Source organism: Apaloderma vittatum, unplaced genomic scaffold, assembly GCF_000703405.1.
Source record: "Apaloderma vittatum isolate BGI_N311 unplaced genomic scaffold, ASM70340v1 scaffold12137, whole genome shotgun sequence".
Classification (NCBI taxonomy): Eukaryota; Metazoa; Chordata; class Aves; order Trogoniformes; family Trogonidae; genus Apaloderma; species Apaloderma vittatum.
Genome location: NW_009725725.1, coordinates 27,867 through 51,078, shown reverse-complemented (window position 1 = coordinate 51,078; position 23,212 = coordinate 27,867). Strand labels below are relative to the sequence as shown.

Sequence of the window (23,212 nt, the reverse complement as noted above, 5' to 3'; positions counted from 1 at the left end):
GCGACCTTGGGCGGGTCGCTCGCTCTCGGCCGCCGTCTCCTCCGGGGTTCACCTGCTTTCCCCTTTGCCTGCCCCTGCGCTTTGCGAGACGCTCCTGCCTTGTTTTTCTCTTTTGTTGTTGTTTTTCCTTTTTTTAACTTAGTTCAGTATTTTGACTCTTTGCTAGTACACACAGTATTTTACAGGGTTTTTGGGGGTCTTAGTACTTAACTACTCTCACAAGTCTACTGCTGTGATTCATTGAAATTAATTTAGACTTAGAAGAAGCTGTCATTGTTGGTGTTAACTTGTTAGTAATTTGCCTGTCATCTTGCTTGCCTGGTTCGCACAACGCACAGACCCCTCCCAAAGCCTTCTGCTGGGATCACTTTTTAAATATGTTTTAAGATTTAATTTGAGCCTACTCACAGTGCATGTGTGTTTGTCATGTCTTCTGTTACAAATCTGTAAGTCAGTGTTCTATTGGGGTGTGTTCACTCATATCAAGAAGGTTCATAAATGGATTTTCAATATATTTTGATAATACAAGGCAATTTGATAGTATATTTTACTTGGAACAGATATTTATATATTACATGTTATTCTCCAAAACTGGGAGATCTTCCTTGTCAAATACCTGTTTTCAGTTTGCTGGATTAAGGTGTGATTACTCCCCAGTTCATGAAAATACCAAAAATATTTTGCCTTCCTTCTCTTCTCTGGTTCCTGTAAACATATACTTTAAAGATGATTAGAGTGTCTCTTGCCAGCAAATTCATAGATCAAGGGATCATCTGTTTAGCAAATTAAATACAGTTTATTTTTCCTGCTGGCAGATATGATGAGAAGAATAACAATAGTTTATACTTGTTGAGAGACACTCATTATGTTGGTTATGTGTTCAAACAAATCAAGCCTCTATATTTGTCTATTTCCTCACCCTATGGTTTTGTTTTGTTTTCCTGTTTGTAAAATTAAAGGCTTGCACAGGACAAAGATCTACAACTGCCTGAAGTATTGTAAAAAACCCAACCCCCCTAAAACCTTTAGCTAAGCAAGAGCACTTAGAGATAATAAAACATGTGTGATACAGTTTGTGTATCTCTGGCCTACTTAGGACGCTCTTGTGGGAAAACTATTCTCAGGGGTGTTAATGCTGTAGCAAGAATGTCAGAATGAAAATTCTGTGGCTTATAATGAACAAATGAATGTCAGTACGTTGCCACCATTTATGAGAGTTAGAAAAATGAACAGTGAAAATGTAATAATGGCTCAGAAGAAGGAAATTCCAATGTTATTTGAAGCCTTTGCCATGGAATGGAAGGATTTTTTTTTAAAGAATTTATTTTCGGAAAAAAACACCCCAACCCTGAGAAATACATATCTCAATGACTTTTGCCATAGGCTGCATGTCCCCAGCTTCTGATGGTATATATTTTGTGTATCGTTTCAGGAATGGTACAGTTGTTGCTGTGCAGCTCGATGTTGCTGAAGAGAATTTCTATGAGCTTGCTGTTCAATCTGTCTGTTGTTCAGAATGGCGAAGAACCCTAATTTTCAGGAAGTTGGTCATCTGCCTACAGGCTACGTGCACTGTCGATCTTCAGACAGCTTTACTGGTGAGCGGACCAGTGTGTTTCTGTGTGTTTTATATATGTGTTAGTAAATTATCTGCACTTAGTATGTTGTACTTTGTACCTAGCTAACTTATTCCTGCTCTTCTATCAGAGGACCACATCTCAGAGCAGAGCATAAAGCATTAGCACTGCAGCGCTGAAGTGGTGGGAATGCATTTGCAGATGAGCAGTGCATAATTTCCCAAATCGTTTAAATTGAAATGTTTTTGGTATTAAATTGTTGTTTAGAATGCTGTCATTGAATGGTATGGTTATTTATCATTAACTGGAGTGAACACTGACTTTTCTTTTAATCCCTTCATAACAGGAGGGTTATAGAGGACACTTAAAAGTTCTGTCAACTTAATTTATTTGATCTGTTGTACGTCTATAAACTCCTGCTGATCTGTTGTACGTCTATAAACTCCTGCTGCATTGATTACGTTGTTATTATTGGATACTAAGTATTGGAACATGTAGTTTTTTTTCCTTTTTCTGTAACAATTTTCACCCACAGTCAACCTTGTTATTGTTATTTAGAAGTACAAAGGAGCTTCTGTAGTGAAGGTTCTGACAGAATCTAAATATTTGCTTGGGTTATACTCTGTGTACCTTGAAATAGTTACCAAAAAAATCCCATTTTCTGAGATGTTAGCTTATTGTACCAGAACTTATGAGAACTTGTTTGGTTTTTTTTAATGAAAAGATGTGTATATCTATTAAGAAAACAAACCATTTGGTTTGAAACCACATTATGTCTGTACAGTAGCCTTACTGTCACACCAACCATGTTCTGTGAGTCTATGGCAATAGAAGTTGTACTTAAAGTTGTATCTTGCTGGAGTTTATTTAAGTCATAGCAAAATATTTTATGAAGTAATGAATTACTAAAAATTGTAGTACTACTGACATCCCTTCAAATCAACTGTGAACCAGTTTCTAGTTCTAGGTAAAACAGCAGTGTAAGAGAATTATATTAAAGAAAAATCTGTTAGTTTGTACCTAGCAAGGTAATTATACAATATGAGGAAGAGCTTAAGTGTTTCAAGGTTATGAAATTATTTGCTCAGTGTTTGTAATCCAGTGCCTTATTTCATAAAATTTTTAATTCCAGCAATAGTCTGTTTATTTCCATGTATTTAAAAATATTTCAATAGGGTTATCAGTTATGTAAACATTTTTCATTGGTTTTATGTAAAACATCCAAATTATTTATGAACGATTTCTTAAATTCCTTTTTGTGTACCTAGTATAAAACCAGCTCTTCCATGTGTCGTTGAACTAACATTGCTTTTCAGAGAATTCTTTCTTGATAGCCCAAGTGAGGCAGGGAAGTGACTGAGTATGAATCTTCATTGCAGCTCTGGTTTGAGAGTTGTTTAGTCATTAGGGTTTTGCTGTTGTTGCTGAATTTTCTAGTTCACGTTTTTGTACACCATAACATGCTACAGATTACTTACTGAAAGAAAATATAGCAAGCTGAAACTGAGAGTTTTTTTCTGTGTTAGTTCATGTAGCCATGACGCACATTGTGTAATGTTGCATCTTGTCTCATGTAATAAATACTAGACCACATTTTTTACATGCTCGCTGCTGAAGAGGTGAAGAAGGGTGCCTTCTGATGGGGTCTTAGCATACGTTATTTGTAGGCCTTCTGGCTTAACAGGTGCATTTTGAGATTTTTGCAGTCTTAATGATTCCTTAGACTCACTGAGGAGACTTCTGTTTATTTCCATGACATGAACTGGTGGACAGCAAGATGACCATGAGCCAGCAATGTGCCTGCATGGCCAAGAAGGCCAATGGCATCCTGGAGAGGGTTAATAGGTTGAGAGAGGTTCTACTCTGCCCTAGTGAGGCCACATCTGGAATACTGTGTCCAGTTCTGGGCCTCTCAGCTCAAGAGAGACAGGGAACTGCTTGAGAGAGTCCAGCGCAGAGCCACAGCGATGATGAAGGGAGTGGAACATCTCCCTTATGAGGAAGGGCTGAAGGAGCTGGGTCTCTTTAGCTTGGAGGAGACTGAGAGGTGACCTCATTGATGTTTATAAATATGTAAAGGGTGAGTGTCAGGAGGACAGAGCCAGGATCTAATGACAGGACGAGGGGCAACGAGTGCCAGCTGAAGCATAGAAGGTTCGACAAAAATATTAGGAAAAACTTTTTCACTATGAAAAAGTTCCAGAGCACTGGCACAGGCTGCCCAGGGAGGTTGTGGAGTCTCCTTCTCTGGAGACATTCAAAACCCGCCTGGACGCGTTCCTGTGTGACCTACTGTAGGTGATCCTGCTTTGGCAGGGGGCTGGACTAAATGATCTTTGAAGGTCCCTTCGAACCCCTGACATTCTGTGATTCTGTGAACTAAGCCGAGGCAAATAACTCCTGGAATACCTCCTGGAAATAGGTTATGGACTGGCAAGAGGCTTGTAAATGGCTTGGCCTTTTATTCTGAAGTTGGTTAAGTGTTGTTCTTTGAACTTTGGGAAGAGTAAACACCTATATTCTCTGAAAGGTGTGATACTCTTTGATGACGGAATGTGCCAGAGGGGATTTAAGGAAGGATTTTGCCAAGCGCCTGACAACGTCCGTCTTTTTTTATTGTTAATACTACTTTGAGTTGCCATGAGAAAAATAAAAGTTTAGCTATACGGGGAAGTTGTGAGCTCATAGCAACTTGCCTCAGCTAAAGCGATATGTTACTTTGTGCTTCCTCAAACAAGAAATGTGCCAATTGTTTCAAGAGTTGACTGAACTCATACCATTAATTAATCCAGTCTAGGAAGATCTGAAGTCATGTATTACATGATTCTATGTTCTGAAGGCAGGACTGCTCTTACTGGGCTGCTTGGTATGGAAAATCCACAACAGAGATGAAACTTGGATTGGAAATGCATAGTAGTAAACAAAGTTTGAGTGCTTCTTCCGTATACTGGCGTTACTCACAGAAAGCGTGTAAGACGTTTACATTAGTCTTCCATAAGTCTGTATAAGGCATGTGCATAGTTTCTTGAAGTTGTCAGTTTCCATGGCTTTGTCATTACAGCCTTTGAAAGGCTTCTCAACCAGAAGCTTGTAGCAACCATTTGAGTCCCATAATCCCTTGTGATCAGTTCTTGTTTGAAATTGACAATTTAGAATAGCACATTGTACCGGGAATTTGGAGAGCATTAAACATCAGAACAAGTTTGTCTTGCATCTTGCACATAGAGATTTCTAAATTTCTGCTCTCATTGCTTGCTGAAGTTCAGGGTCTTGATGTGCATTAGGACTGGCATCCTCAGCTTGTTAGCAGGTGTCCCTGCTTCAGACTTCGTGCTCTTCTGTACACTGATTCTTGTTTAGAGAGAGATTAATGTACACTTGAGAGGGAAGTGTGCTTTTGGCTCTCTTTATTTATTTAACCTGAAATGGAAGCCACTTTCACTTGAACTTTTCACCCTGTTGGCACATGACAATGTCCACAGCTGCTAGAAACAAAGTTAGTGTACAGCTGATGGCATTCTCTTATCTTTACTGCTTTTACAGTCTCTTGGCTTTACACAGACAGTACCTACTGTTCTTATTTTTTTCGAGATAAGAGTGGATGTAGAAAAAAACAGAGGTAAAAGTAAATTTTAAAACTGAAATGTGCCTGTACTTGTATGTGTATGAAGTATCATAAATGGACTTCCCTAATCAATCAGAGTTGGAACTAGCAGAAGAGAGTACAGAAGTTGGTTGATAGTGTGTGTGTGCAGTTGAGTTGCCTGACTGTTGTGAATGAAGATCAGCAAGACCAGTGACAGACTTGTAAGGTACAGAAATCTTGGAGGGGTATTGAGGCATGAGATTTGCAGTTGAGTAACAAATTGTCAAGGGTTAGGGCTAGCCCTGCCACTAAATGCTGACAGATGCTCTCTAACCACTCTCCCTCCACAGACAGGAAGCGAATAAGGCAGAGAGACTTAGGAGTTGGGACTGAAAACTAAACCAGCTTTAATAAATCAATAATAGTACTGATAAGAAAATAATGAACTATATACAAGTATATACAAAACTGATAGTGAACCAGACTTCCCTCCTCCTGTGCTCCTCCGATAGCAGTCACCACTGGTGCTGGCACTGGGGAGATCCCAGGCACCGCAGGCAGGCACCAGGGAAAGCCCAGGCTCAGTGGCAGAGGGGAACTGGGTATAGGAGGTGGATTTAGGAACTCAAGGTCAAAGGCAGAAGATCGGACAGAGTCCTTCTTGGATGCTGGCCACTGAAGAAGTGGAAGAGCAAGAGGGCATAACCTCCCTGAGCTTTATGTTGAATATGACATATGTGGAATATAATACTCTTGTTACTTTTGAGTCACCTGTCCTGCTTGTTACTCACTGGAGGTGCAACCTTTTACTTCCTTGCAACCCCTTCTACTTCCCAGCAGCCCCAGCGTGGCACACAGGAGCCAGCAGTGGCCTTGGTCACTGTAGGAGCAAGTATCAGCAAGAGCCTGTCTGCATACTGGTCTCTGACAGTAACTGTGAACGTCAGGTGTTACCACTGCCAGTAGCACACGCTGTCTGCAAAGAACACGCTGTTAACTTTAGGAAGTGCAGCCTCTTGGAAGAGACTGAGCTGAAAAAGTAAAATCACTAATCAGAATTGGTTTTGTTTAGCTCAAACTGGGACAAAAGTATATTGTTTTGTTTGCTCCTTTGCTATAATAAAAGGTTTTGTATTTTGAGAACATTTCAATTTTACTGTTGTCTATAAACTCTCAGATAATTATGTTGTGATAGATATTACTTTTAGTATAAATAGGTGCAACTGGATTGATGTAAGCTAAACTTGTTACAAAGTAAATGTTACTGGAAGTGTATGTTGCATAAATCTGTTTAGTGCAGAGTTGTCTTAGCTAATTGTGAATTAATTGGTGCAAATGGAAGAAACAGTCTGCTATTATGAAAAAACATGAAAATTAGTTTACTCTCTTGTCAGGAAAGAAGAATGACTGCAGTCATCATTTTGAGTTCCTGTGGTCAGACTGCCTCTAGATTCTTGGCGAGTGTTGCTGGTTCCCCACCGTAATGGCTACACGGGCTCACAGCTTCTAATTCAAATAGCAGAGACAGCCTGAGGAGAGCTGGGGTTTTTGTTCCGATTTGTGTTCCCAAGTGTGATCTGCATTATCGATTTAATATGCCATATTTTTCTCAAATCTTATTTTCTGTTGCTTTTTTTAGTTTAGTTTAAAGTTCTTTGGGACCGTGTTTCTACAGTATCTTGAATTTTGGGTTAAGCATTTCCGGGTGTTACAGAAGAGCAAGAAATACTTAACCCCGTGTGCATGTGTTTTCTTTTCTTTGTTAGGGTAGAAATGACTGGAAACATGCGTATTTTCTCTTAATACTCTTAACATATAGCTTAAAAATTAGTTCATGTCATGAATATTTCACCTGAGAGATTATTGATACAACCTCATAATTTCCTGCTTTTTGGACTACACCAGCTTTCTTCAGCACTAAGCATGCACCCATTTTGAAGAGCGGCTGGTCCGTGGAGCACAGGAGGTGTCTCTGAAAATGAGGAGGGTTGTTATCTGAAGCAGCCAGCCTCTTTTTATGTAAAAGTAAATCAAAGTGCAAGAATAGAAGCTGTTTTAAGATCTAAATTCTCCTGTGGATGCTCTTGCCACTGAGACTACAGAAAACCTCTCTTGCTGAAATACGCCAAAGCCAACAAAACTGAAACCTTTTTTGAATTAAGAGGTAACGAAATAATTCCATAGAATGCATTGATCTATATTGTACATTAGTGGACGTTAGTGTACACTGGTCTCCTACTTTTATGACTGAGAGGGGGTTTATGAGGGGGTTTATTTTCTTACATGTATGAGGGAGCAAGAAGGCATCAGCAAAACTGGAAAGCGCATGAAAGTTGAATTGTACATTGTAATGCTTTGCTCTTTGGCAGGCTTTGTCTCTTATTTATTAAAAGTTATCCTGATTGTTTATTTTTTTTTTCCAGTTCTGGGAACTTGATTGGAATTCTGCAAGAACATTGGTGTTTTCACTTGTCACTGACTTTAAGAAAGACTTGAGTCTTAAGACTTTGCTTGATTGTTCAAGTTATTTATTTCTTTATAACTTATGTGCATTTTAATTCAGATAAAATTGCTTTCTAATGGTAAAGTTTTTTATTTTTTAATAGCTTTTGTTGGAATCTTTGTATTTTAAGCAAGTAGATTGACAGAGCAACAAGGTGACAGAATTCTCTGAAGTAAATTCTGTTGGGTAGAATTGCTGATGCAAGGTGCATCAAGACCTGTTGTAAATGAACTTTAACAGAAAACCGTTTCGTGTCATTTTTCTTGCAATATGTGGTAACTTAGGCTGGTCGCTTTCTTTGTAATCACAGCCTGATCTTTTGCCATTTTTAATACTTGTGCCCTTTATCATACTGGTTGTTTTCCCTTTAGGCTACCAATACCACCATCCCTCCAAGATGAGTAACAGCCATCCGCTCCGTCCTTACACAGCTGTGGGTGAGATCGACCACGTTCACATTCTGTCAGAGCATATTGGTGCCCTAATGAACGGGGAAGAATACAGTGACGTTACCTTTATTGTAGAAAAGAAACGTTTTCCAGCACACAGAGTGATCCTGGCTGCTAGGTGCCATTATTTCAGGTGAGGTATAGCTTCTTGTCAGCCTCACAGGAAATTTTCATGCAGATAAGATAAACATTGTTTCTCTATGAACTTTTCAGTGTGTAATCATCTGTTCGTTAAGTGTGACCTTTCCTGTGTGTATGTTTCCCAGCACATCAAATCATTGTGTCCAAATACAAAAAGATAAATACCATGTCATGTTGTTATTCTTTTGACCTTCATTAAATTGGATTTTGAAGGTAGTTTCACAAATTCAAGAGAAAGATAACTTCAAATGGGAAAAAAAAGTTCTGCTGTAAAATTGTTTTGATTCTCAGAGTACAGGTGGTGTGTTTCTGTGGAATATACAATTAGAAGGTTTAATTCTGATGTGTTGGAACTGAATTTTTAAAGAGGTCTGGTTAGAATATATATTTTAAAGTTAGAAATAACACTAATCCAACATTTTTAAGAGCTGAGCATTTTTCACTCTAAACGTGATTAATAGAACTTCCTGATGATATTCCAGTTAATTTTGTCAGAGGGATAAGCTAATACTGAAGTGTAAGTGCAAATTATATTCAAACTGTCTAGCATATTTAAAAAAAAATAATTGCAAGCACTTTGATTTTTCTCAAGATTCATGATTTCATCAGAGTTGCAACGTTTGGGTGTAGAATAAGGAACAGAAGCTCAATAATCCAGATTTGCTAATCTGCTGTTGTAGTGGCAGAATACTTTCTGAAGTATTTTTATTTCTCACTAATAGCACTACATTTAAAAAAAGCAACAAAACAGCTATAAGAATCGTATCTCAATTTCTTTTTCACACCCTATTGTTCAAAGTGGAGATGGAGCAGTTGTGTAGGATAAAAACATGCTACATTAGAATATTATTATTATTATTGAGCACCTCCTTTCAGAGTAGAGCTGCACTTTAAATGTCAAGTATAAGGATTTTCTTTTGTAGATTCTTAAACCATATCCCCTTTGAATTCCCCTTGCTGTAAATAGTGATTTATTCCTTTCTCTTTCTACTTTTTCTCTGATTTTTTATCAGGATGTAAATGTCTCAAATTTTATCTTCCTTGCAGAGCATTATTGTATGGTGGAATGAGAGAATCTCAGCCTGAAGCAGAAATTCCTCTTCAGGACACCACTGCAGAGGCATTTACCATGCTGCTGAAGTATATTTACACTGGCCGTGCTACATTACGAGATGAGAAAGAGGAGGTTCTCCTAGACTTCCTAAGCCTAGCACATAAATATGGGTTCCCAGAACTGGAGGATTCTACGTCTGAGTATCTTTGCACAATACTTAATATTCAGAATGTCTGTATGACATTTGATGTTGCCAGTCTTTATTCCCTTCCGAAATTAACTTGTATGTGCTGTATGTTCATGGATAGAAATGCCCAAGAGGTGCTCTCCAGTGAAGGTTTCCTCTCCCTTTCTAAGGTATATCTTTCATTTTCTGCTTTTTTTTTCTCCAGGAATGTTATTTTTAATCAGTGTGCAACTTCATAATATATGAATGGGGCCACAAGTTTATGTGTTAGCTAACAGGTATCATTTTATACTAGTCAAACAGTGACAGCTGAAAATGTTCAAGCCAAACTGACCTGAAAGTGCTGGTGATCTGTTCTGAATGTTCTAAGTATTTAATTTTGACAAGTCAACATAGCTAGTAAATCTGACAGTTTTCCAAGAGATGGGAGCAGGCCATCTTACCTTAATTTGTCTTTTTTTTTCATCTGTTCTTGAAATAATATAACACGTCTTCTGAAAGCTAACCAGGGTATATAAATAAAGATTTGAAGGTAGCAGAAGATACTCCGTTTTACGAATTTCTTGATACACACTGCTTTGAGGCTGGCGATTTTTCTACTGTGTCAACTAAAGCAGTCTGGAGGTTGCTGTGATTTATATTGCTGGTTGTCATCATGTTCTGAAATTGCATGATATGGTGGTGGTGTAGGGTGATGTGGCTTTTTCGTGTGTTGATTTTGTTGGTGTTAGATGCCTAAATGTTTGTACCTGAAACAGCCTGTTCTATGACATTGAAATTTTCACTTTACTCTGGAGTAGTTTTTGAGGTGGACATGATAGTGATAGAGTGTCTTCAAGTAATGTACACATGAAGCAGGAGAGCAGCTTGAATGAATGCTGGGTTAATTATTTTTTTTTAAGTGTTTTTGTAGAAAAGCTGTGAGGGGTCTATTCCTTAAGTACAAGACACTCTGCTCCACTAACTTAGTAGTTGTGTAGGAAAAAAAAAGTTAGTTTTTTTCTCTGCTGTACTCTGTCATGTGCAGTTTGTTAAATCTGAACTCTGAGAGCATATTATCAATAAAGAAATCAGCATATGTCATTCATCAGGGAGCTCATACTTTGACATCTTTGGCTTAACCAATCCCGGTGTATATGAGAGATTTTTCTTTTTATTAGGCAAAATCCTAATTATTGTGCTAGCTAAGTGAAAATTCAAAAGCTGTTTAGTTCTCTTTGTTCTCATTTTGCAGTCAGTGCATTTTCTGCATGAATAAAAGCCACTGAAGTTTTTACCAGCTGTTTCTAAGTTGGTATCAAAAGAGAGAGAAAAAGGGCAGGGGAGGAATCCCCAGTAGCTGGAAGTGTTCTAAAAACGGTGATTCCAAGCCATGCTTTGATTTGGGGATTTTTTTATTTTTTTTTAATCAGTGTTCTTGTAACAGCCTAAGTTTAAAAGAATGCTTTGAACATACTACCTAATCCCCAAAACACTTCTTATATTCTAAAGTAAATTTGAAGTGGTAATTGGAATTGAATTTATATAAATAGTTCTCACATTTCAATTCTTACAATTCAATTCCATGATACAATTATTACAAACCCGCTAGGAGAAATATTACCTATTATTTACATGAAGGATTCTGTAATTCTTTTGTAAGTCACTCCTTCGGAGATTATCTAACTACATGTTAAAATACTCATCAATTTTTTGCCTTATTTCAATTTCCCTTTTTTTTCCTTTTGAAAAAAAATAATATTTGTTTTCCTTGTTTTTTTTTTTTCTTTTCCAGGCTGCACTTCTAAGTATTGTACTGAGAGACTCGTTTGCAGCTCCTGAGAAGGATATTTTCCAAGCTTTGATGAATTGGTGTAAACATAACCCCAAGGAAAACCATGCTGAAATCATGCAAGCAGTACGTTTGCCACTAATGAGTCTAACAGAGCTACTAAATGTTGTAAGACCTTCTGGACTGTTGTCACCTGATGCCATCCTAGATGCCATTAAGATTCGTTCGGAGAGTCGCGACATGGACCTCAACTACAGGGGCATGTTAAGTAAGCATCAGTTTCATTGTTTGTTTGTGTTTGGTTTTCCTCTTTTAGTGACTATAGTTGTCTGGAGAATGTAGTTGATTTGTGCTTAGAGTTTTGTCTATTATTATGTGTTTTCAAGGGCTTGCTTAATGAAATGTCTTGTTATGGGCTAGTTTTGCCATTTCTGTTCCTCAAATGACATTAGTCAATATATCTTATTGCTTTGTGTCACAGATATTGCTCAAATATGAGTGCTGTAATAAGTGTATTTTCCTAGAGGAAGTGGTATTTTAATAGAAAAGCTTTTTGCAGAAATATCAGAAATAAAAATGTGTTGGCTGTGGGTAATTTGATATTTAAATGACTTTGTTGATGGTGACTTGTTTTCTACTTGATGAAGATTTTCATCTTCTCTTCCACTACTTTTGATTTTCTCTTGCTCTTTACATGCTTGCCCAAGTAATATAAACAAGTCTTCCAAAATTGTAATAATGGAAGCCTAAAAAGTGTGATAAGTCTTTTGTTGGACTTTTGTCCGTGCTCTGTTAATTCAACAACAGTATCTTACACTGAGCTTTAGAAAGATAGTGGTAGTTTGTATTCTAATGTGTGATTTATAAAGAGCACTTGGCCCACAGCAAAGAATAAAGTTAAATGTTCTTTGAAAGCCTACACTGTAGTCTGGCAGTCAGGCATGATGAGCCCTCAGAACGATAACTGCTTTCAGAACTGCATCTCCCCTTTGTTCTCTCTTAGAAGTTACAGGCATTAATATTTAAATATGAGTTTAATGCTAGGGCTTTGTAAAAGTCTTAACGCAAGGCATTCTGTGCACAGTGCAGTAGATAAATCTGAAAAAATTAAACTGACTTCTGACTTCTTTTACCACATGTTTATGTGTTATTATGCTCTTAATCTCAAAATTTCTAGTTCTGTCAAAATCACAGTTTTTTAGGGAATTGAATTTCTGTGTTATTTTAGTAGTAGTTCAGGCTCTTGACATTTCTTTCTGTTTGTGGAAACATTGATGACCGCTTGAAATTTCAAAGTTGTGCATTTCTTGTTTTTTATGTAGCAGTACTACAAAACAGTTAGAATTTTACCACTTCAAATTCTGTTCTTTTAGATGTTAACTTTAACATCCTGTTAAAATTAATACTTCTGTTTCCAACCTGCCTGAAGAGTTAAAGGGCAGCTTTTTATCACTTAGCTTTCAGGTCATGTTTCCTCTCCTGAAAGACAACTGTTAAAAATGTCTTTTTTAACAGGGTGGTTCATCAGCGTATTATGTTGCAGTTCAAGTTAGGGATCATTATCCCGCGTTATCTTGATGAAAGGTCTGTTCCTAGGATGTAACAAGTTTATAACTGTGAAATAAGGGCGTAAAAAAATCAGTTTACTGTGTTGGTTCAAAGCCCAAGTCTCCTGTGGCACTCGTGTTCGTTTAGCTTTGCAGAGTACGGGAAGCTTGTATAGCTATCAGAATAGCCTCTACCACTGTAGAGACCGCTCTGCAAATACCTGATGAATCCACATTTTCAACATTTTGTGTGATTTTCCAGTTTCCTTCCACTTCAGAAAAAAACAACTGCAACTCAACTGAAATTAGAACAACGAAAAAGTATGAAAGAAAAGGCAGAACTGTTTTTTTAGTGGTATGGTGAGAGGTGATCACAGGGAGAGACTAAATAGGCCAAAACTTTAATTTAAAACTGGGAAGAAAATGATGATTGCATGAGGAAGGTACAAGAGAATTTTGTAAAATTATGAAGGGAACTGAACATATAGATACTACATACTAGTAAATTATCACTACTTATTCTTACTACCGTAAAAGACCCAGGTGGTGTCAAATGAAACGGAACAAGCAGAACTTCTAAAATGCCTCTCTTTCTGAGAGAGCATGTGTTTGTGGCTAAGCAAGGATAAAGGCAATAAATCTTTATTCCAACCCTAATAGAGTTGATGTTGACAATGTGTAATTTACAGCATGAAAGAGTAAAAATTAAGCAGTTATTTCCTTTTCTTCTTAGTACCGGGGGAAAATATTGCGACGATGAAGTATGGAGCGCAGGTTGTGAAAGGGGAGCTTAAGTCTGCTTTATTAGATGGGGATACTCAGAACTATGACTTGGATCATGGCTTCTCTCGACACCCGATCGATGATGACTGCCGTTCCGGAATTGAAATTAAACTAGGCCAGCCGTCGATAATCAACCACGTACGAATTCTTCTGTGGGACAGAGATAGTCGGTAGGTGCCCAGTTGACATAAAAAGGGGAAGGTCATGCAGTTTGTACTGGTGGCAGTGTATCTATGGGAAGTATTCATTAAATGTTTCCTAGAAACACCATGATACAGTGTCGGAGACGACCATGACAAATTTAATTTGAAAACACTGGGTTTTAAATGCAATTTTAGTTATTTACACACTGGCCCATATTTATGACACTAAACTACCTCGTAATATTTCAGTGTATTTTCTGTATTGCTAAATTGTTGTAATTTTTTTTTTATTTGCTATTTAGTTTTCAACTTCTTTTATTTTAGTTTGAAAACAGTTTTTTAGTTCTTTTGGAGAAACCATATTTTTTTTAAACCTATTTAAATTCCAAACATTGAAGGAATATTTGTTCACATTTTTTTCAACATATCAAAACTGTTAAGAAATAAGACACCTGGACAGTTATTCAGAGATAGTAAAACTTAGAATGTGAATTACGAACTAACTGACACTTCATGGTGAGACTGGTGAAGTATTACCTATCATGGATGCCTTAGCTAATTTATGCTCAGCTACTTTAGATTATTGTGGAATGCAGGAAAGATCAAATTATGCACATTCGAACTGAGTGACTGCTTAAGTAGCAAAATTGCAAGGCTCTTTTTATCTGACAAATTGAATGTATTAATTGTAAAATCTTTGTCATGGCAGGTTGTAAAATTTTATAGACAGTTTATGTAGGTATTCATAAGTAATTTTCTGTTAGAAACAATAAAACAAGCTACTTAAAATTTTTACATTATTACCTTTTTAATAAAAGATTAATTTTATATTACCTCCAGACTAACAGTTTAGAATTGCAAAACGCAGTTGCGTTTAGTTTTCTTACCTAAGCTGTGTTATTTTAGAACAGGGTGTACTAATGTTTTATTGATTTCGATTTTCATTTTGTGTAAATTAAATTATTTTAAAAATACGAATCCTATTGTAATTTATAACAAACTTAATGAATTTTTAGCTATTTAATAGTTTCAAGGAAGTTCTCCCGATTCAGTTCAGCTGACATTTATGCTTGTCCCCTGTTCCTTTTAGAAAGATTGAAAAGTAGAGCTTAGAGGTACCAGGAACTACTTCATACAATATTATACTACTTGTCCTAGAAGGTCAACCAGATTTATAAGCAACTTATCAACGGATTTTATTAAACTTGGAAAAGTGTTAGAGAGACACTAGTAATGCAGAGTTCTCCAGCGATTTTCAGAGAGCTTGTAGCTTGGAAAATGCCCTTCATTTGCAGGGTGCAAAATGAAGACTTGGCAGCTGCTGAAGCTCAGGGAAAAATCCTTCACCTTTGGATAGCTTACTAAAAAGAATTATCTGTTGCTTGATGTCCTGTGCCCTTCCTCTGAAATTTGTAGAATGGACCATTGTTGCTGGCCAAATGTCAGACAAGATAGACCTCTACTCTAGAGGTTTTTTTGTCTTCATAAAATACTGAGGGTACGATGGTTTAGGATTTAGTTCCTGGGTCATCCTGAATTCTTCATTTTTTCTGTGCAAAGTTTGTTTTTAGATTTTTTTTTTCATCTTGCCAGGTGTAGTATGCAAATTTTCACTTTTTTTTCCCCCAGTAGCTTAACTGTCCAAGATAAATGGAAAAGGGAGCATTTGGAGTACTTTGTCCAGCTCTGGGATCTTCAGCATAAAGTACTGACGTACCCAGGGTGCTGAGGGCTTGAGCACATGATGTACGAGGAGATGTTGAGAGAATTTGCTGTTCTAAGAGAAGGCGGCTTAGAAGCGGGAAGTTCTTGGCATCTGTGCCTGTTTAATGGAAGAATATAGAGAATACAGGACTGGGCTACTCTTACAGCTGTGTGCTGAGAGGGCAAAGAGTGGCGGGTACAAGCAACAAGATAAATTCCTGTTAAATCTTGGGAAAAGAATTTGTAATGAGGTAGTTTAACTTGGAAAGAGTTTGCACAGAGAGGTGAAGGGTATCAGCGGTGGAGATACGCAGAACTTCACTAGCCAGGACCTTATGGAACTTGCTCTAAGATTGCTCTCACTTTTTCTAGAGATCCTTTCTAACCTGAGTACTTTTAGTCTAGGAATTATCAGCCACTTATCTAATACGTGCTGGTGGGATACATGAATAATGTCTCCAAAAGAGATGCTTTAGCAACTGTGTGTGGTGGTTTCTTGTTGAACATCTTTTTAAACTACTCATTCATATTAACTATCTCTATGAAGTTCTGGTCTACTGGATATCTTTATATAGATAATGTTTATTCTCAGCAGAACCAAGTACAAACTAATAGGTGTGTTTTGCACCTCTAGTTTAGAGGTGTTGTTAACAGATGAGTCTGAGATGTAAAAGTGCCAAGGAGACTAGCTGTCCAAATTACCTCTGAAAAAAAGATGCTATCCTTAGGGAAAATAAAAGGCATAGTGTTATATATGATGATGGAACTTTATTTAGCAAGATCTGTTGTGGCAGGACAAAGGGCAAAAGTTTTAAACTGAAAGGGGGTAGATTTAAACTGGATATAAGGAAGAGTTTTTTACTATGAGGTGGTGAAACACTGGAGCAGTTTGCCCAAGAGAGGTGGTGGAAGCTTCATCCCTGGAGACATTCAAGGTGAGGCTTGATGGGGCTCTGAGCAACCTGATCTAATTAAAGCTGTCCCTGCTCACTGAAGGGGAGGTTGGACTCGGTGACCTTCAGACGCCCTTCCCAGCCCAATGCATTCTATGTATTTTTGGGACAATTTTTCTGTTCTTGTCACCTTCAGGAAAAAGAAGTATCATGTTGTATGCTGGTTACGAATTTATATTAGTCTAGTGGTGGTGATTTGAGAATCCTTAAATTTCCACCACGCAGAGGACAGACAGTAACTTTTGGATCCAAACTGCTCAAACTCTAAAATGCTGGAACCTTATTAGGTCAAATATGCATAGATTAGTAATGATAATGTTTCTAAAACATAGCGTGTTTGTATAGGTTGTGAATATTGCACATCTGGTTGGTGTGAATGTGAAAGCTGATGATGCAATTGACATCTTAAGAGACTTTGCTTTACCTTTCAAAGTGCATAAATTAGTATTAACAGTGTTACCTAACATTTTAAGAATTTTTAAGCAATTGCACTTTAGACATCTGTAATGGGTTAGTGCTGGGCTGACCACTAAACATGGACAGATGCTCTCTAACCCCCTCTTTCCCCCTCAAATGGGATGGAAAAGGGAATTAAGCAGAGAGACTTATGGGTTAGAGAAGAAAAACTAGAGCAGCTTTAGTGAAACACTAATGGAAATAATAGTGAAATGATAAAAATAAAGAACTATATACATCTATATATAAGCCCGATATTGAACCCAACTCCTCCCCCGATATCAATCCCCACTGATGCTGCAGAGCAGGCGGCACTGGGGAAGCCCCAGGCTCAGTGGCAGCAGGAGCTGGATGCAGGAGCTGGATTCCAGTTAGCTCAGTGGTTTGGGCGTGGTGCTGGCAACATTGACAACACCGAGGTTGTGGATTCTATTCCCGCTTGGTCCCCATGTGTTGCCTGGTCTAGTCGAGAGGTGGCGTCTCTGCCCATGACAGGGAGGTTGGACTAGATGATCTCTAAGGTCCCTTCCAGCCTAGGCCATTCTGTGATTCTTTGATTCGGGAACTCAAGATCCGGATCAAAAGCAGGAGATTGGAGGGAGTCCTCCCTGGACACCGGCCATTGCAGAACAGGGGAAAGAAGGAAGAAGGGCATAAACTCTCATGATCTTATACTAAATATACTAAATATGTCGTATATGGGATGGAATACTCTCATTGGTCACATGTCCTCTCTGTTACCCCCCGGAGGTGCAACCTTTTACTTCCTTGTGACCCCTCTTACTACCCAGCACCCCTGTCATGGCACACAGGAGCCAGCAGTGGCCTTGGTCACTGTAGGAGTAAGTATCAGCAAGACCCTTTCTGCATCCCAGTCCCAGGCAGTAACTGCAAACATCAGGTGTTATCACTGCCAGTAGCACACACTGCCTGCAAAGAACACGCTGTTAACTTTAGGAAGTGCAGCCTCTTGGAAGAGACTAAACTGGAAAGTAAAAATCACTAAATAGGACTGGGTTTTTAGCTAAAACCAGAACATCATCTACTTCTCTAAGTCCTTAGCAAAAAATTGGAAGTACTAACAAAGACATTAATGTTTAAAAAACTTCCATGCATCGTATTGCATAATAACTCTGAAAGAGCTACTCTTCTTTTAGAAATCAGTGTGAAAGAAGAATAAATGCTACAATGGCACTGTTGAAATGCCTGTGAATGTTGCAGGCTAGTACATTAAGAGGTAAGAGAAAGAAGATATTCTGAAACATTTATTTCATGATTTGCTGATCCACAAGTGGAGTTTCTGCTTCATTCTGAGTACCACTGTTGTAGGAATAATATGGAAATAGCTGTGGCTTTAAGTTTTAATTTGAGTTTTTGTTCTCTTAACAGCAAACTGTAAGCTAAATGTAACTGAAAAGCAAGAGAAAGAAACAAATTTTGTTGATGACTTTTCTATATTTTTATTTTTGATGAAGTAATTTTGGGATGTGTAAGTAGTGATAGGTCTAACAGTTTATCATAAACAGCTGGAAGAGTCAGAAGAGAACAACATCAGAGAGAAAATGATAATAAATTAGTTTTTTTTTCAAGTGAAGGGTTTGAATTTACACTTTTGATCTGCTAAATATTTTTTTTTCTTTATTGATATGGCAATAGAAATAAGTATGTCACTGGTGGTTTAGATTTATTCCATGCAAAAGGAATACAAATTATTACATTTATAACTGAGTTAAAAGTCCCCGTGCATTTTTGAGACAGTGCTCTCACCCACTTCCTGCGGACTGTGAGTGTTAGGATGTTTTAAGTCATTGTGAAAACGTGTCTTCATGTAACTGCATGTGAGTTTATTTTCAAAGCTGCTTTGAAAACACGTATCTCTTGGATATCTCAGATACAGGTCTGCAAGTAGGAACAAATAACCTTTTCAGCGCAACTGAAAATCCAGAAGAAAGTGTGAAATTGAATGCCTGAAATGTGGCTGCTTGTATTCTAACCAGTGTTTTTTGACCATCCGTAGGTCTTACTCCTACTACATTGAGGTGTCCATGGATGAGTTAGACTGGATTCGGGTTATCGATCACTCTAAATACCTCTGTCGGTCCTGGCAGAACCTGTATTTTCCTGCCCGTGTCTGTAGGTGAGTTCATCAATGTAATGTTGCATGGCTATTGTCAAATACTGCAGATACGAGAATAAGTTGCTGGATTTTGCTACTGCATTATGTATTTCCGATAATGATATGAACAACTGTCATCAGCTGTCTTAAAAAAAAAAAAAAATCTATCTTAGTGGAGGCTTTTTTAATACAAATATAGGTCATAAATTGCAGGCATTCTGTTTTGAAAACTGATGCTTCCATCTCTAAATATATTTCTCCTTTTTTCTATTTTTTCGAGTCATACTCGCTTTTCCTCTTGCAGCTGACATGTTTTTTTTCACTTAGTAATACGCATCATTTCTTGACTGCCAAAAAGTTAAAAAAGCGTTTACGTATTTGCTGTAGAGGTTGGAAAGGTATTTTTATGTGTTTTCTGCTGTTGCATTGGAAGAAGGTTTTAAACTTTGGTGAAGGAGTAGAAGGGGAGAGTTAGGGCTAAGGAGATCTGAGCAATGTTTTGTGTAAACCAAAGCAGGTCGATGGGCTTAATCGTTATTAAGTTGATGTCTTTTCACTGTTGGTGCGAAAAATTCTGGAAAAAGCTTATCGTTGTGTTGAAGCTGTCTTATCCAGAAACCGAATTGAGCTCAGTGATAAAGGCCACGATCTGTAGATTCTAAAGGTGGTGTCATAATTATGTTTTGGGTCATAGACCCCAAGACAAAATCTCTGTGTTGTAATAATTATTCTGTTATTGTAATAATTGTTCTGTAGATGCAAACTTTTTCATCAGCCCAGCAGTTCTTGGACTCCCCAAGGAATGGAAGGGCTTGCTTTTTCGGATAGACCAACCTCTCTCTCTAATCTTTACTGCTTTGTAACATGGGATTGCTGGCAAGCAGGTGTAGTCTGTGGGAGAAGAGTCTGATGGGTCACTTGTGTCTTAGATAACTCTCAGCCTCCCTGTCCTTTACTAAGTTCGTACTACATGTAACTGACATGAAATGTGCTACATGGAAAAGGTGAGAATGTATTTGTTTGTAAGTTTTAATGATTCTCGTTTTACTATTTTCTCTTTCTGAAATGATTGACGTTGTCCCTTTGTGTGTGTATCTGACAAGTTTTTGCTTAAAGGTGTCTGTGATAAATCATCCATCAATGATAAAATGCCTCATGGAGTTTGTAGGTATTTCACATTTCCTGGAGATATTTTGTGTGCCTTTGTGTTAACTTGATGCAAAGTAAAAGGATTGTTGGTAAGCACAACTCTTCTGCTGCCATCCTGTTACCAGGAAGATGTGAAGAGGTCTAGGATGCTACATGGAGACTTTCCTTAATCTTCTTCCAGAGAGGCAGCCATTCTTTGGCCTCATCCAAAAGCTTGTACAAAAGTGACTTTTTGTTTGTTTTCAACATGAGTTTATCTGTTAGTCATCCCCGCTCTGTCTGTTCATCTGTGTATGTGTGCTGTGTTTTGAGATTATCACTGTTCTGTTTTGGTGAAGGGTCTTTGTAGCCTTGCCTGAAAGTGCAGAGAGGAAGGAGTGAAGGGGAGAGCATTATTGCAGAGTTTCAGGTAGTACTTCGTTACTTTTTTTTTTTTAAAAAAAGGACCTCTTGTGCATTGTAGCTCTTCTATGATCTTGTAATCTTCTGAAAGGATTTACCTTCTGTTGGAGGAGCAGGTAATGAAGAGGGAGTTCCACCCACGTGCTAAGCATAGCTGTGTGTCTTCTACTTAAACGCATGCACGAGCGCGCCTGGAAACCTCTCCCTTGCAGTTTTATTTTGGCAGATATTTGGAGCATACTGTTGTCTAGGTAACTGCAGCACAGGTTTCCTTATTACATAGTCTTCATGCCTCAAATTTTTCCTGTTCTGCTTCATGATCTTCAGTCACCTGTTAGTTTTTGTAAATCTCCATTCCTCATTATCATCTCTGCTCAGTGGTGGGGAATTCCCTGGAGGGGCAGCTGCTTTGAATAGTGAGTGAAAGAACTGAAGAGAAAGTCATGTAGCAGCATAAGTTTATGAGTACTTATTGTTAAGGAACAGTAACCTTAAGGCAATATAAGTTCTCAGTTGTGAGTCAGCATGATAATTCAGGGTGGTTTAGATAAGGCTGTTCTATAATCTCTCTTTGCATCAGTGAATTGAAGCCTGCGTTATAGTAAGGGTTCATTAATCAAAAGAAAACTGTGGCTATAATTTACTGTTCTTTGTATGTATTTTGTCCTGTAAAAAAGAAGAAAAGGCTTTTTGAACTGTAATTGGAGACCTAGAGTTGCTGACAAATTTTTGAGGAGTTCCACTTTGAACTTTATTTATTTATTATTAAATAGGAATATTATTAAATAGGTCTAATGTGAAAGTTGGCTCTGCTTTAATCAGGAGTTTGAATCAGGTGACCTCCAGAGGAGGCTCTGTACACTTATATATTGGTATTTGAGACTTTTTATTTATCTGGCTTTTAATTTCTGTTTAGAAAGGAGTAAACAAAGAGTACTGAGCTTTTTGTTCTATGTCTAATTTCAGAGTTTTTGTGATTATGTATTTTAAGTAGCTTTGTTTACTTAAATGAGTTAAACTAGTTATTTCTAGGATACTAACACAAAATGGAAATCCTAAAATACCTAGCAGGTTTTTGTCATCTAAAAAAGAGATGACCTCCAGTGATGTGAGCACAGATTTAAAATAAGAGCTAATATGGCATTATGTCAGAATATATTCTTTTAATATTTGATACTCTGATTTTACAGATAAGTTATAGATGCTTATGAAAGTACAGGTATGTTTTAAGTGTTTTATATGCTCTGTCTAGAAAGAAATTATTATTCGATTATCAACAGATAATGAAAATAATTCCCGCATTTATTTCATTTGAAGGCATAAATGCCAGCCCCATTTTTAAAGGAAGACATTTTGAGGAGCAACAAAAAATTGGAGACTAGGGTTGTTGGCTGCTTTTTTTAATTTGCACATCTTTTTTTGAAGCAAGGGAGTAAAACATGCCAGATTCTGTAACATTGCTGAAGGACACCCTATTTGTGTCTGATACACTCGAGTAATTGTTCAAACACAGATGGCAAAGAGAATCTGAGCCCTATAATATCAGGCAAGGTTAGTTGCCTTTTTGAGTTACCTTCCCCATAAATATTAGCTGTGGAACATGAGAGCTGTCAAGCACTGAACTGACATGTTCACCTGAGTTTTAAGGAGCTATTCAAACGTTTCCATGGGCACAAACAGTGACAGAGTATAACTTCTACTTGCGTGTAGGTAGGTTGTTTCTTTTGTTGATGGCTGATGGGATATATTTTTGGAAAACCTTTCACTTTTTTCATTAGGTGAATCTCCATTTACAAATCTAAAATCAGTATCTCTTTTTTGCTAACTGGATAAAAAAAAATCAACCTTCTGGCAGTTAGTTGTTAAGTAAAGTACGTGATTTATACTGCAATGAATTAAGACTAATTCAATCTCCTTAAAAAGTCATTTATTGTTTTACATGTGTCGTAGTCTCTATCAGGACTGATTTTTAGTTATTTTTTTTGTATTTGGACCACTGGGCAATATTCGCAATAGTGTTAGTGGTAGGGATATTATTGTGCTTCTCATGAAAGTTAATTTGTAGTTGGCAAAGCATGTACCAAGCCATTCAAACTGATTAGGCAGAATCAGTAAGTAATGTGATAATTTATTATTTTTTTTTATTACACTCTTCTTCTTATTACTTACTTGGGGGATCAAGTCTGTGTTTTAGTATATTCAGAATAACTTTTGCTGGCCGTAACCTTTGTCTAGATTAATAGAAGGAAAATGGAAAAGCAGTGACCAAAGACTGAAATTCTGCAATGAAAAGAATATGAGAAGATTGATTGTGTTTTTTCTTACACAGAAGATGATTTGTTGATGATTTATAGGATGTAATATCTAATTTATATGTACAAGCTAATTTGTATGTGGAAGGTTATTTCTTAGGCATCAGAGCCGAGTATAACTAGAGGGTGTTGCTGTATTTTGGGGTGGATTTTTAGTAAGAGAAAATGCTGGATATAATACCTTGCCTCCTTATTGACATAATTGTGGTTTACATTTTTAATTTTTGCTTTCAGTGGTTTAGAAAATATTATTCCACCACCTTTAAAAATTGAACAGCCATGTACTATGGTGAAAAAGCAAGTAAGAGAGTGGGATTATAGAGCAATTTTTTCTTTTCTATTTTGGTACTAGATTTTTATTAGAATTTCTTCTGGTCCT

General features: G+C 37.4%; 1 protein-coding gene across 1 annotated transcript; it reads left to right on the top strand.

Annotated features, from left to right (window-relative positions):
• Window positions 1–1,434: 1,434 nt before the first annotated feature.
• On the top strand, window positions 1,435–23,134 carry LOC104268938 (BTB/POZ domain-containing protein 9-like; the record flags this gene model as incomplete). Its single annotated transcript, XM_009873013.1, has 7 exons — window positions 1,435–1,598; window positions 8,038–8,248; window positions 9,304–9,667; window positions 11,272–11,536; window positions 13,549–13,768; window positions 18,872–18,991; window positions 23,068–23,134. Coding segments are annotated over exons 1-7 (1,329 nt in total), but the record flags the coding sequence as incomplete, so codon positions are not given.
• Window positions 23,135–23,212: the final 78 nt, after the last annotated feature.